At 53.1% G+C, this 13,837-nt stretch overlaps 2 protein-coding genes across 6 annotated transcripts in view; both read left to right on the plus strand.

The window, feature by feature from the left end:
- Positions 1-13,837, plus strand: part of Cntrl (centriolin) — a 327,805-nt gene that overhangs the window by 186,662 nt on the left and 127,306 nt on the right. The gene's annotated exons all lie outside the window — the stretch shown is intronic.
- The window catches only part of Gsn (gelsolin), a 52,775-nt gene that overhangs the window by 30,702 nt on the left and 8,236 nt on the right, over positions 1-13,837 (plus strand). For all 5 annotated transcript variants that reach the window (XM_021653680.2, XM_021653682.2, XM_060390019.1 and 2 more), the window contains 7 exons: positions 5,048-5,209; positions 6,928-7,077; positions 7,787-7,876; positions 9,475-9,607; positions 10,693-10,781; positions 10,924-11,139; positions 13,161-13,294. In XM_021653680.2, coding sequence (XP_021509355.1) covers positions 5,048-5,209; positions 6,928-7,077; positions 7,787-7,876; positions 9,475-9,607; positions 10,693-10,781; positions 10,924-11,139; positions 13,161-13,294 — 974 coding nt within the window. The remainder of the gene's footprint in view (positions 1-5,047; positions 5,210-6,927; positions 7,078-7,786; positions 7,877-9,474; positions 9,608-10,692; positions 10,782-10,923; positions 11,140-13,160; positions 13,295-13,837) is intronic.

Genomic DNA, 13,837 nt, shown 5'->3' on the forward strand with positions numbered 1-13,837 from the left:
TTGCTGGAGAGCCAGTTACACCTGCCCTATAGGACCAGGGAGAGGATTTGGTGAAGAGATGGCTGGGAAGTGCCCCACATGGGGCTTGGTTCTCTGAAGGGCTCAAGAGAAGCTGCAGATTTATGATGCTCAACTCTCTCTGTTCAGGCTAGAGAGGGGATTACAAGTTTATGAACTAGGTGGGCCCAGAGCCATCATTTTATGGGGGCTGGGGCAACCAAAGCACAGAGAGGTGGAGCAATTGGGGTGGGGCCTCACGGCGAGCTGATGCAGGGGCTAGGACCAGAGCCCAGATTGCTCTCCTGTCTCCCAGTGTTGTTTCCACTAAGCCAGCCTGTCTCCCCTGACCGGTTCTAAGGAGGACATATGCCCAACCTGTGCCACTGACCCTCTCTGGGCCTCAGAGTCCTCTTAGTCCATGCAGAAGTGACTCCCTCTTTCCCAGGTGAGGGGCAGGGATTGAGTGATGGAAAAATGCCCATGAGACTTAGATAACAGGGCAGGGTGTGTCCTGGGACCAGCAGCCCAGGCTGGGTGGGGCTGGGCTGCTTTCCCTGGCATCTACCCAGCTCCAGTTGCTGGGTTGGCATGGCCAAGCTCCTGCTGCTGCCCAGCTGAGCAGCTCTGCCTTCCTCCCGCTGTAGTCGGGGGTCCTTGCAATCCTGAGGAAGGAGAGGTGGGGAGCCTAGCCCCGGGGTGCTGAAAGACCACCATAATCACTCCATCAGTCATTCACTTAGCAGCCGGTTTTTAAACTCCATCAAGCTGGGCTCAGGGGTACATGCTTCTGTTCCCAGAATAAGGAGGCAGAAAGTCAGGAGTTCAACGTCATCTTCTGCTACATAGAGTGAGGCCAGGTTGCACCTCACAAGACCATATATATACATATATATGAACATACATATATGTGTATATTTGTGTACATGTATGTATGGAATGAGGGAAGGAAGGCAGACCCAGATCAGCACCCACTTGTGGCTGTCATGGTGCAGGTGCTGTACTGGGAATGTATGTGACCTTGCTTTATCCTTGAAGGTATCCGTGGGAGACCCGAGGCTCAGAAGGGTCATGTAACTGCAGATGGGAGGAGCTGTAATCAAGCCCAGGCCCCTGCTCATTCCCAGGCTCTGTGCTGAGCACCAGGGGTCCGGGTGAGGCAGATGGCCTCCTTTCTAAGGACTTCAGAGGACTGGCGGTCTTCAGAGAGTGGGTTGACTGAGCAAGGAAGGAGGAGAAGGGAGGACCACATGGTCAGTTCTCACAGGGATCAGGGCTGTCTGTCCGCCTCAGTTCCCTGTTGCTTTAGGAAGAGCTGAGCAGATAGAAATGTGGCAGTTGTCATGAACAAAAGGACAGGTTGCCTGGCCAGAGAACGTTGCAGAGCAGGCTGTGGGCACCCCAGGCTTGAGGCTTTTCTACAGGCTCTCATGTCCCTCTCACTACTGCTGTTAGAGTGTCGGTGATAGTCTCATTTCATAGATGGGAAAGCTGAGGTTCTGTGGAATGGACCACGAGACATGTTACATCTCTTCACTGTGTACTCTCCTCAGTTTTTGTCATACTAGGAGGTGGTCGCTAGTACTGGCCCCGCTGCGTAAATGAGGAAAGTGAAGGGCAGGGATGCTAAGCCACCTCCCAAAGCCACACAGCTGGGGAGCAATGGGAATGAGATTCAGACTCAAGTGTGAAGGGTCTAGCTTAACCCAGAGCTAGTCCAGAGTAGATGGTTCAGGAGTTCCCGCCCAACCTTTCATTTTAGCTAGGCGGGGCTCATTGCCCGCATGTGTAACCAGCCTCTCCTATATCCAGGGGATTTTCTGGAATGTTCTTGACCATGCCCTGAGGAATGCTGAGAGGTGGATCCCAGGCAGGGCTCAGATTTGTGGCTTCAGCCATGAAAGAAAGCGGCCCCTAAAGGACATCTGAGGCCCCTGGGCAGCCCTGTTTACACCTCCTGCCAGTCCTCGGTGCCCCCGCACTTGGCAGGCTCAGACCAAGGTTCTCGGCCTCCCCGCCCTCATCTATTATAGATGCGGAGGAGCCAGGCTTGTTACACAAGACTTGTTTCTATGAAAGCCTCCCAGGAGCCACTTCTGTCTTGGAGTCACAGAAGGGGCAGAGAGGGGACACGGAGCTGCCAGGGAGACCTGCCTTTATTGTTCTGCCACCCCGGTCATCCCTAAGTCACTGTCCCGGGAGGGGTGGGAAGAGCTCTGATCCTCTATCCCTCACCCTCCGGCTCTCCCCTTTCACCCTCACCCAGAGCCCTGCCCACCCTCCCAAGGCTGGCTTATTTTAAGTCCTTTGCTGGAAGGGAAACTGGGCCTATCAGAGTCTTGGGAGCCCTGGGCCGTGAGACAGCTGGAAATGAGACATGTGCTGGGAACTTTTCTTAGGAGAGGACTCTGGGAGCCAGGTGTGGTGTGCAGGCTTTTAATCCCCGCAGAGGCCGGCAGGTTGCTGTGAGTTCAAGGCTAGCCTGGTCTACAAGGCTACATAGAGAAACCCTGTCTCAGGAAAGAAAAAAAAAAGAAGGAAAAAAGAAAGAAAATGTCTCTGAGTTGGATGAATAGGTCCAGCCTCATCAAGAAGTTCTTTTTTCTGTGCACACTTTGGCTTCTCGTTTTTTCATGGGGATTTTAGTGCCCCCCATCTTGCTGGCAGAGTAATCAAGCTTGATATAAACTAGCCAACAGCAGGAAGCCGCAGTCAGAAGGGAATATCCTGGCAGCCCGGCCCTGTGGGCACAAACCAAATGGTGGCTGGATGCTTTGCTTCTTCCCACAAACCTGACGACCAGCCTCTCGCCTTTATTCTGAGAGTGGCTCTTTAAACAACTCACCCTGCATAATTTTGTTCAAAGATTTTGATGCCAATCTCTTCCTACCCCATCCAAAAATTAGACTAGGTAGCAATAATCAATCCTTTTTAAAAAAGTAATTTAAAAAAACTCCTAAACATTCCCATCCTTTCCCTTGTCAATCTGCTGGTTCTTCTGAGAATTTTGCTTTATTTATTATTTATGTGTGTGCATGCACGTGCGTATGTATGTGTATATGTGTATGTATGTGATGTGTGTATGTTTGTGCGTGTGTGATATGTGTATGTATGTGCATATGTATGATGTGTATATGTATGTGTGTGTATGCATGTGTATGTATGTATATGTGCATGTGTGTGAATGCATGTGTGTTTCTCCCCAAGTGTCTTTCCCTGGGTCAGCAGCAGTGACTGGCATGCATCAGGACACTCAGGCTCGCCAGTCAAGAGTTGATGCGATGGCTCTTCCTACCTCAGAGCCTGTGGGTCCTGCGTGGACAGCAGGTGCCAGCCTTCCTACCGCTCAGTCTGGTGGCCCTGGGGTCCCGTGGGTGGCTGTGGCGTGAGCCACGGGGTGATGGGGTATGCTGCCCCGTATCTGCCCCTTGCCTCGTCCCCAGTGACTGCCTCGGCCCTTGTCTCCTCCAGCCCCAACATTATTCTGGGGTTCAGGCCTCATGGCCACCTGCACTCAGAGTTGTTCTTTCCATGCTGGGAAAAGTTCCTGGCTTGCTATTGACTTGTGGACTTCCAAGTCAAGATGAAAGCCATGGATATGGCCCCACTCCGCACGGAGGTCATTCATACCGAGGGGCACCATGGCTCTGCCTGGAGTGCTCTTGTCAGAACTCAATGCTTTGACCTAGGCCTGGGCTGTGCTGAATAGGCTCTACGCCCATAGCAAGAATGGACACCAGAGGGCGCTCCAGCCCCTAGGAATGCCGAACTGCTTGTCCCTGCCTCTAAGACCTGACGCTGGAAGAACATGGTTTTGTAGATTCAGACACACTTGAGTTTTGATCCCAGCCCCATCACCCATCCCACTGGGAGAGCTTGCATAACAGGAAGCTGATTTGAAATGGCTACTTCTGCTTCCTTGCCTCCATAAAGTTTGAATGGCTGATGTCTTCAAGGAGAAGGGCAGATAGGGTCCTGCCTGGGGTGGTCTGAGGACCTGTAGAAGCTCCGGGCTTCCACCCCTGTGGTGTGTGGAGTAAGGAGGGCCACAGGCTTGCTGAGCACGCCTGAGGAGACCACTTCACTTCTCTGGCTAAGGCACAGCCAACATCAAGGGCGGGTACCCGGAGCTGGAGAAGCTCCAGCCGGCTAGCTTTGGCTTCCTACTGAGCCAAAAGCACGCAGCAGCCTAGGCGAGGAAGCCAGCCCGTGAGCAGGCTCCTCCAGAATATGGTGGTAGCTAAAGGGTGGAGGAAAGACCCGAGGCTGACAGAAGGGAGGCGATGAGTGAAAGCCACCCAGCACTGTGGTGGAGGCTGTCCCTCCCTCTTCCTGCCTCTGAAGGCCCAAGTGGACTGGACACGGCAGGAGAAGGGAGATGGGTCATATGGGCTGGGGAAGTCTAAGCGGATCTTCAGAGAACCTCCAAGGATGGGAAGGAGGGACGGAGATGGCTTGGATTAGCACGAGCGAATTGCAAAACAGGTGGTGGAACAGAGCGGGATGGAGGAGCTATGCAGAGGTTATGTGACACAGAAGGCGAGCAGGGTGCTCGTCGTAGGAGCCTTTGCTGTGTTTGTGTGCATTGTGCAACAGTCAGGGACAGCGAATAAGGAGCATCCCCACTTTGGTCACGATCCCTTTCCTTGAAGAGTATCCTGAGTAGGCTGCCTCGGGGGCTCCTGTGCATGCTGATTTTGAGAGAAGAGTGTTTGCAGCCCTTTGATCCAGGGAAGTGGCTCCAGGGATCTTTTAGGTGGAGTGTAAGGCTCTGTGGGGTGTAGTTTGTTCGTAGGGAAGCTGACACCTCTTAGCCAAGTGCTCCCTGGTAAATATTATCCATTTTCCTGAACCTCAGAAAAGAGTGTCTCACTAACAGACACAGTCACAGTGAAAGCCGAGCAGCTGCTGGGCGGAGGAATTTTTCTCACCCCAGTCTCCTGCCAATCTACGTCACTGGACCACCACCACCACCACCCCACCCTACCCCCCCACCTCTCCCACCTCCCCACCCCCACTCCCCGCTAACACTGTCCCTTCTACCTGACAGAAAGGAGGCGTGGCATCTGGATTCAAGCACGTGGTACCCAATGAGGTGGTGGTACAGAGGCTCTTCCAGGTCAAAGGACGCCGCGTAATCCGTGCCACGGAGGTGCCTGTGTCCTGGGACAGCTTCAACACCGGCGACTGCTTCATTCTGGACCTGGGAAACGTGAGTCTTGCCCGCCCTCTTCCAGGGCCACTGTGGTGGCCAGGTCTGACTCCGGGGAGGGACGAACACTTGTGAACGGGTACATGAACACTCCGGGGACAGGCCACGGAGATCAGAGGGCCCGATGTGTCGGGCAGACAGAGCAGGCGTGGAGGAGTCTGGTACTAGATCCCCACACGTGGACTGAAGCCCGTCACGCGTAGATGCATGAACCTTGGGCCCCCATCCTCTGCACAGTGTTCTCGAGAGGCAGCCTCCCTGATGCATGACACGCACAGCTGTATAATAAAATATATTCACTCACTTAAAATAGAGACACTCACTTCCAAGCACACAGCTAAGTTGTGGGCAGAACTGTAGGCCCTTGTCCACCGTGGACACTTCAGTGAGTGGCTACAGGTGTTGACTTGGACCCACAGCGTATGACATAGCATCATCGGTTGCCTATGTACTTGGTGTATGACAATGTGTGTGGTACACACCCCCAGGAGCGCTGACGGGTAAATACGTGGTGCTTCCTCCCTAGTCTCATAGGTCCACATGAGCACAAACCTGCAAATGCTCACTCGTAGCCAGGCGTTGCACCCTAAAACTTCAGCCTCAGCCTAGTTTCTTGTTGAAACAAAATGGCACGCCTCCTTACAGTCCCAGCTACCGTTCTGTGGGTTTCACCCGGTGACTGTACCCATGCGGCCGTGTATATGCAGTTCCGGTGGGTGTGTAGCTGAGAGTGGCGTTGCTGGCTCACAAGATGATCTAGCTTCCTTTCTGTTGCCGCGTTAATCGCCGTGACCAGAAGCGACTGAGAGGTGAATGGGTTTGGTTCAGCTCACACCTCCATGTCATCGTCCACCACTGAGGGAATCAGGACAGGAGCTCAAGTAGGAACTGAAGCAGAAACTGCGGAGGAATACAGCTTACCCGTCTGCCTAGGGAAGTCACCGCCCACAGTGGGCTGGGTCCTCCCACTGTCATTCAGTCAAGGCAGTCATTCACAGAACCTGGCCACAGGCCACCTTTGATTTGGGCAGTTCCTCAGCTGAGGTTCCCGCCTCCCACACGACTCTAGGGTTTGTCAAGTTGAAAATAAAACTGAGCAGACAGGCGGAGTGTATGGTCGGGAACGCTCTGGGCTGGGAACAAATGGTGCATGAAGGGTTGCTTCGCACCAGCAGGGGTCGCTATAACAGACGCTCAGAGATGACGTAACTTTTAAGTAACCATTGTTTTTAGGCTCACAGGCTGGGGAGCGAGAGGTCTGGCGGTGGCTGTCTAGACACCGACTGGCTGCTTTACAAAAGAGCCAATGTAGACAGGCAAATGGCCACATGCAAACCAGTCGAGATACAGAGGTGGTCTGCACTGCAGTAGGGAAAACTGAACCCATAAAAAAAAACCAACAACAACAAATTAATCTCGCTAATCACAAAGGCCTGTCCTCTGAGCATTGCCAAAATGCCACCACACTTCAACAGGGACGTCAGAGGAACAAGTCACACGCAAAGCCATAGCAGCCAGCAAGCTAGCTGCTGTACACGGCAGGATCCTCAAAGGCAGAGATCCCTCCACTGGGTATGTGTGCTGTGCCAGCCCTCACCCGGGCAAGCTCAGGCCAAGGGGGCCTGGTACACAGCCGCCGTCTGCATGATGCCATCCTGACAGGCAGCTTTGCACAAAGTTTGGGCTCTGACTTCCTGGGGTCTCTGTCCTTCTTACAGAATATCTATCAGTGGTGTGGCTCCAGCAGCAACAAATTTGAAAGGCTGAAGGCCACGCAGGTGTCCAAGGGCATCCGGGACAACGAGAGGAGTGGCCGTGCCCAAGTACACGTGTCTGAAGAGGGTGGAGAGCCAGAAGCCATGCTCCAGGTGTCTGTGGGGCAGTGTGTGTGTGTGTGTGTGTGTGTGTGTGTGTGTGTGTGGAGGGGGAGTCGGGGACACGGAGCAGGCTACTCCTGCCTTCTTTATGAAGACTTATTTATTTAGTAAGGTCCTTTCCTGCCCTTCAAGACCTTTTGTTGTTTTCTACCTAGCCTGAGCACTTAGGGAGTGGAAAGATAGCTCCCCGCCCGCAGCTGTAACTTCCCTGAGATCTGGAGTCTTGGGGTGTGAGGCATGCTGGGAGCACACAGGCAAGGAGGACCAAGTCTTCCAGAGGAGCAGGCTAGGAAGAAGGTTCTTCCGACATTTCTTAAGGACTAGCAGAAACAACTGAGACCTGGCTGTCCCTGTCCTCTTCTGACACGCCTGTTTATTTACAGCTCCTTTAGTTAGCTGGGGTGGGGCAGAGCAAAGCTATGAAGTCATGACTCTTGAGGTTCCAGTTTTGACAGACACAGTTGGCTCAAATGCAAAGTAGATGACTGAGGGAAAGTTCAGGCTGGAGGAGGGGCACAGGAAGGGAAGGGCAACAATGTGAGCTTTTTCTCAGAAGGAATAGATTCAAGATGCCAGGGCCAGGCGGGTTCCACCCGGGGCATGGGCGTGGCTGTCCATGTAGCCGGGCCTCTTGGGGCACTCTCTCGGAAGTCTCCATGCTCATGGCCACCTTCCACCCCCACCTTGACACCTCCTCCAGGTGCTGGGCCCCAAACCGGCTCTGCCTGCAGGTACCGAGGACACAGCCAAGGAGGACGCAGCCAATCGAAAGCTGGCCAAGCTCTACAAGGTGAGCCCCAGGGGTGTGGTCTCTGTACTAAACAGGGTCAGGCTGGGAGGCAGGAGCCCCAGCTCAGCTGCCCTGATGTCCCAGGCCCCAGTGTGTTTGCTGTTTTCCCGAAGACAGGGAGATAAGAGCTGAGCTCAGCTGAACATGAAGTACTTGGCTCCCCACTCCTTCTCTGAAGAAGAAGCAAACTTGCTGTTGTTTTGGTTTCGGTTGGATTTGTGGTTTCTGTTACTGTTACTTGTTGGACAGGATCTTCACTTACTCTCCAGCCCCAGCTAGCCTTGATCCTCCTGTCTCAGACCTAGGATTACAGGTGTGCACCACTGTGCCTAGCCAGGGGTCATCTCTGCAGAATTTTGTAGGATTTCTGGGAGTCTGCACTGGGGTGAGGGGATGAAAGAGTATCTCAGGAAAACACTGCACTGCAGAACCAGGCAAGGGTGCTAACATTTCTGATGATGTCTTCCTTGTGTGTATTTGGGTCTACCTTTCAGTGCTGGTGGGGCCATTCCAGGCCTTGGCTTGTGCGCACCAGGCAGGTGCCAGCCCTTCCCCCTCCCTGAGGCTCATGGCTTTGGCTGTGTGGCAGTCCCCAGCTCCCAAATTTCCCTCATTGGGGATCCAGAAGCCTCGGCTTACCCAGAGTCAGTCTTGTGAGATTTGGCTAGTGGACACCTCTTGTTTTAAGTTGAATGAACTCTTTATATTGGAACTTCTTAGATTTACAGGAATAATGCAGATAGTCCGTATGCCGTCATCCTGCTTCTCCTCAGCATCCTAACATAAGGAGACGCTTGTCAGCTAAGTGACAGAGACTGGCCAGTGCTGCCAACCAATCATAGACATTAACTGATTCTCTCAAGTTCTTTCCAAGTACAGTCCAGGACGGCACATCACATTTGGCTCTTGCCATTTTTTTTCATTATTCATGATTTCAAAAGCTTTTCAGCAAAAAAATAAAAATAAAAATAAATTAAAATTAAAAAAAAGAAAAAAAGCTTTTCAGCAAACTCTATATCTTCTCAGAGGCCCCACACTTTCTGTTTTTGTTTGTTTTGGTTTTGGTTTTTTGAGACAGGTTTTCTCTGTGTAGCCCTGGCTTGTCCCAGACTCAATTTGTAGACCAGGCTGGCCTTGAACTGAGAGATCCACCTGCCTCTACCTCCTGAGTGCTGGGGTTAAGGGCATGTGCCACCACTCCCAGTGACCCTACACTTTTAGTAAGACAAGGTCTCACGAACTCCAGGCTGGCTTTCAACTCACTGGGTGGGTGAGGATGAATTTCTGATCCCCTCCTCTGCCTCCTGAGTTCTAGGAATACAGCCGTGTACCTCCACGGCTGGTTTATGTGGTGCTGGGGGAATAGAGCCCCAGGCTTTGTGTATGCTAGGCTAGCACCAACTGCAAGCTACATGCCCAGCCCCAAGCTCCTGCCCCCTCTCCTCCATTCCCCCACCTTCTATCCCGGGTGCAGTGTCCATGCTAGGTGGAAAGCAAAAAGCAGGCTCGGCTGTGCTGCAGAGCTGGGTGGGCCTGGGTGTTGCTCTGCCCCCCTGCCTGCCTGGGGTGCTCACATGCCCCCTTCTCGGTCCCCACAGGTCTCCAACGGCGCAGGTACCATGTCAGTCTCCCTCGTGGCTGATGAGAACCCCTTCGCCCAGGGCGCCCTGAGATCCGAGGACTGCTTCATCCTGGACCATGGCAAAGACGGGAAAATCTTTGTCTGGAAAGGTATGGGGCAGGGACCTAGGTTCCACCTGCCAGCAGAGGCTTCCAGGATCCCAGTCCCAGGAAGAACAGAGTGCTGGGACAATGAAGGCAATCAGGATCCTAAATGATTGCCTGTTTTGGCAGTTGACTCATTGTATGATCTTAAACCCTTGCTGGGCTTGAGTCCCTGTTTGTGCTCAAATGAATGTTTACAAGATCAGTTTTCTGAGAAGTGAATTAACACTGTGTGTGTGTGTGTGTGTGTGTGTGTGTGTGTGTGTGTGTGTGTGAAAGATGGAGCTCTGTGGGTCCAGTACTTGCTGGACCTCAGCATGCTGAAGAGGGTTAAACAGTATGTTATCATGAGTCTTGGAACTCTCCACTGAGTGTGGGGCCTTTTGTGAAGGTGATTGTTCCAGGAGGCACCAGGGAAGTCTTGGTGGGTGGGTGACTCCTGTGAGACTTTTGGGCCTGAGAGCCCAGAGACATCTGAGAAGACCCCCCAGTGCTTCCTCAGACATTGAGACTGGGGCTGGGAGGAGGAGGGAGGCAGTGGGCAGAGACAGCCAGAACTTGAGAGGCCCCCTGAACCTGGGCTGGCCATCCGAGGAATGTGGTCATGCACTGGCCAGGGCCTCACCTGACTATTAGAGGCTCTCGTGGGCCAGAGCAGAGGTTATCCTGTGGATAGAGAGGACCACATTGCCTTGGAAGGAGGCTTCTGTGCAGTGTTCAGCCTGGGTATCTACCGATTCGGCATACTAACTCCTATAACCTCTCTGCGACACCCGTTTCCTTATATATGAGGGGGAACAAGACGGCCATGACCTCCATGATTTAAGGCCGTGTGTAGACTAAGTGGAATGATCTCTGTGTAGGTTTAGCACCAAATCTGTTCCCAGTAAATTGGCTACGGTGGTTGTCATGGTGCTGTTATTGGCCAGGACCCCAGAGGGGGTGTCTCTTCAAACTAGGAGCCCTCAGCTCTTAGGGGTGGCGGTCCCTGGCTGTTGTCTTAAGTCTTAGGAGAGTAGGGAGGTGGGTTGGCTGCCCCTTTCTGGGACCTCTGGCTGCTAACCTTGTGTCATTTCTCCGACTTCTGGCAGGCAAGCAGGCTAACATGGAGGAGCGGAAGGCCGCCCTTAAAACAGCCTCTGACTTCATCTCCAAGATGCAGTACCCCAGGCAGACCCAGGTGAGGGTCTGAGGCCAGGAAAAGGGACATTCAGTGGGGGTAAGGGATGGAGAGGGTGCCCCGTCCTCCTCAGGGACTGGACATGGACCTGAGGCTCCTGCGAGGCAGCATTGCCTCATCTTATCCCCTCCTTCTTTCCCAGGTTTCAGTCCTCCCAGAGGGTGGCGAGACCCCTCTCTTCAAGCAGTTCTTTAAGAACTGGCGGGACCCAGACCAGACAGATGGTCCCGGCCTGGCCTACCTCTCCAGCCACATTGCCAACGTGGAGCGCGTGCCTTTCGATGCTGCCACATTACACACCTCCACCGCCATGGCCGCCCAGCATGGCATGGACGATGATGGCACTGGCCAGAAACAGGTATTGGAGCCGCAGTCCTAGAGCTGGGGCCTGGCTCCACCAGATTCCACAAGCCAGGGTCGGTCACTGTCGCGTTACTGCAGCTAGAGAAGGGTGAAGGGCAGACGCAGAGCTTATCAGTATAGTCACATTGGGAAGAGCAAGAAAAGGGGCCTCAAGACCCCCAAGTGAACACACGTGAGCTTGAGGTTTAAACAGAGGGAGAGTTGGGGCTGTAGGTGTGTATAAATGAGCAGTCTTGGGCCAAGCATGGCCTGGTTAGTCATCTCAGATCCGGTTCAAAAGGAAGTATGGAGAGGCCAGCTGCATTCCAGGGTGCTGCCCCGCCCTCTTGGGTACTCACCATCACTGGAGGTGACCAGCCCCTCAAGAGTGAGTGCGCGTTCAGGACAATGGTTCATCTTTGTGCCTTCATTCTTGAAGGCAGGTGAGATAGGTGAGCCACACGCCCCCTGGAGGGAGACCGAAGCAAAATGGAGGCCTAGATGTCTTCCCGGCTTCAGTTCTCCTGGGGGCCCAGGCAGGAGCCAGTGCTTTCTAACAAAGGCAGTTTCTTTCTAAGTACTTGTTATGGTGTGGCTGTGCCTAGGCTGTCACTCATGCCCGCCCTCTACCTCCCTGAGGGTGTTTTTCTCAAGGGATTTTTTTCCCCCACAGTTGTGGTGGGTGAGATTCTTTTCATTTTCACTTTTTTGTTTCTTTTTGGCAACAAACATTTCCCCTAGTATGAGTGTCTACTGTGTGCCAGGCTTCCAGACCCCATCCTCTTCCCTAGCAATGCCTGGATGGGAGGGGAGGTGACCACAGCCATAGCAGAGCCTTGAAATCTGTTATTCCCAGAATCGAAGGGAAGCCCAGGGGATTTTGTGGGAACATGGGAAGGGCAGTTGGAATGGGGTGGCTGAGATTGGGTATCACAGTAGGGGTAGGAGTTTGCTGCCGGGGAGTCGGGGCCACATTCCAGGTGGGACCTGCTGTTTGAGGAGGATGGTGCTGGTGGCATCCTCAGGAGGACCATGAGTGCCATTCATGGGGTACAGCAGTAATAACATATTTTGGGCTTTTGTTTTTTCTTTTGTTTTTAGTACATGTATGACAGATTTGGTCCTGTGCTTTAAAAACCTACCACAAAAATAGGTAGGAGGCAGAAACATGAGCTGGAACATTGGGGAGGGGAGATTTAGGGGAGAGAAGATGAGGCACCTGGGACTGGGTGTTCGTAGATGCTTAAGGCCCAAAGTCCATTCCGGGCCAGTGTCCATCGTTTCCCTAAGAGATATAGCAACCGTTGCGATTGTTGGCGTGGGTGCTGTTCTTTCATTCCTGCAGGGTGTGCGGAGGAGGCAGCGAAAGCATTTAGCAGACAGAGTTGAGCCTGGCCGGTCTGCTGTGCCCATTTAGTCTGACTCTCTGAGCCTGACTTTCTCACTGGTAGAATGACCCATCACAGTCAAGACTGTGCGTTATAGGGCTCAGTGCTTCCACTTGACCACCAGAGGTCGCCAGAGTTCCCTGTAGAGATCCGCCTGCTGAGGTCATTCTGAGGCCACCCAACTATGGCCCTGACAGATGAGGCGGCCCATCAAATCCTAGTGATTCCGTTACCATGGGGAGAATGGAAAGCTCGGTGATATAATGCCAATCCTATTAATAGCAGCTGAGCCTGAGAGAGCCAGCTCATGGTACAGGGCATCCTGCCATCTTCTTGACCAGAATTTAAGGCTTGAAGGAGTTTCCCCTAACTGTTGTCACCACCACTTTTCAGGTGAGAAAACAGAGGCTCTGAGAGGTGAAGTTGCTGGAAGTCCTATGACCTCCCGGAGAATGGGGCTTAGGTTTGCCTCAGGCCTGGCTCAGTCTTCTAAGCTAGAGCTATCTTGAGGAGCCTTTCAGCCAGGACCGCAGAGCTGCTGGCCAGATGTGCTAGGAAGAGCCAGAGCAGGAACCCTGGGGTCATATCTCTGCCATGCCCCTTGGCAGCTCTGCGTGCTGGGTGTCTGACCTCAGCTCTACCCCTGCAGATCTGGAGAATCGAGGGTTCCAACAAGGTTCCGGTGGACCCTGCCACATACGGGCAGTTCTATGGAGGGGACAGCTACATCATCCTGTACAGCTACCGCCATGGGGGCCGCCAGGGACAGATCATCTACAACTGGTGAGGGGCCCGGGCTCTCTGCGGGGAAGCGTCGGGGGCCCTGGCTGTGCCCGGCTATGGTGACCTGGCTACAGTGACGAAGGGGACTGAGTTGATTGGAGGGATGGAGTCTGGAGTGTAGAAGCCTGAGTTCAGGCAGCCACACCCTGCTGGGACCCATTCTCAGCCAGACTCACAACTCTGAGCTCCTTGTCATTAGCGTATGACACGCCCAGTCCAGTCCTCATACAAGTTCATCCTTCCAGAAGCTTCCGCTATTAACACTTACAGATTATCCTGCACTGCATAAATGTGTAGTGTTTATATATATATATAAAATCACATTGCTCCAAACCCAAAGCAGAGTCCAAAGGTGTCATCCTGACCTTTTCAACTTTTCGTGGTACCCCTGCCCAGGTAACTCATCCACCAAGCCCCACCCTTTCCTCTCGACCGGTTGAGGAATTTTTTATTTCTTCTTTTTGCATAAATTACTGGAAAGGCTATGGAGTGTAATCAGAGGCTACGTGCATTGCCCTGTAACTGGCTTTTTGGACGCTGGCT

The sequence above is a fragment of the Meriones unguiculatus genome, chromosome 8 (genome assembly GCF_030254825.1).
Source record: "Meriones unguiculatus strain TT.TT164.6M chromosome 8, Bangor_MerUng_6.1, whole genome shotgun sequence".
NCBI lineage: Eukaryota > Metazoa > Chordata > Mammalia > Rodentia > Muridae > Meriones > Meriones unguiculatus.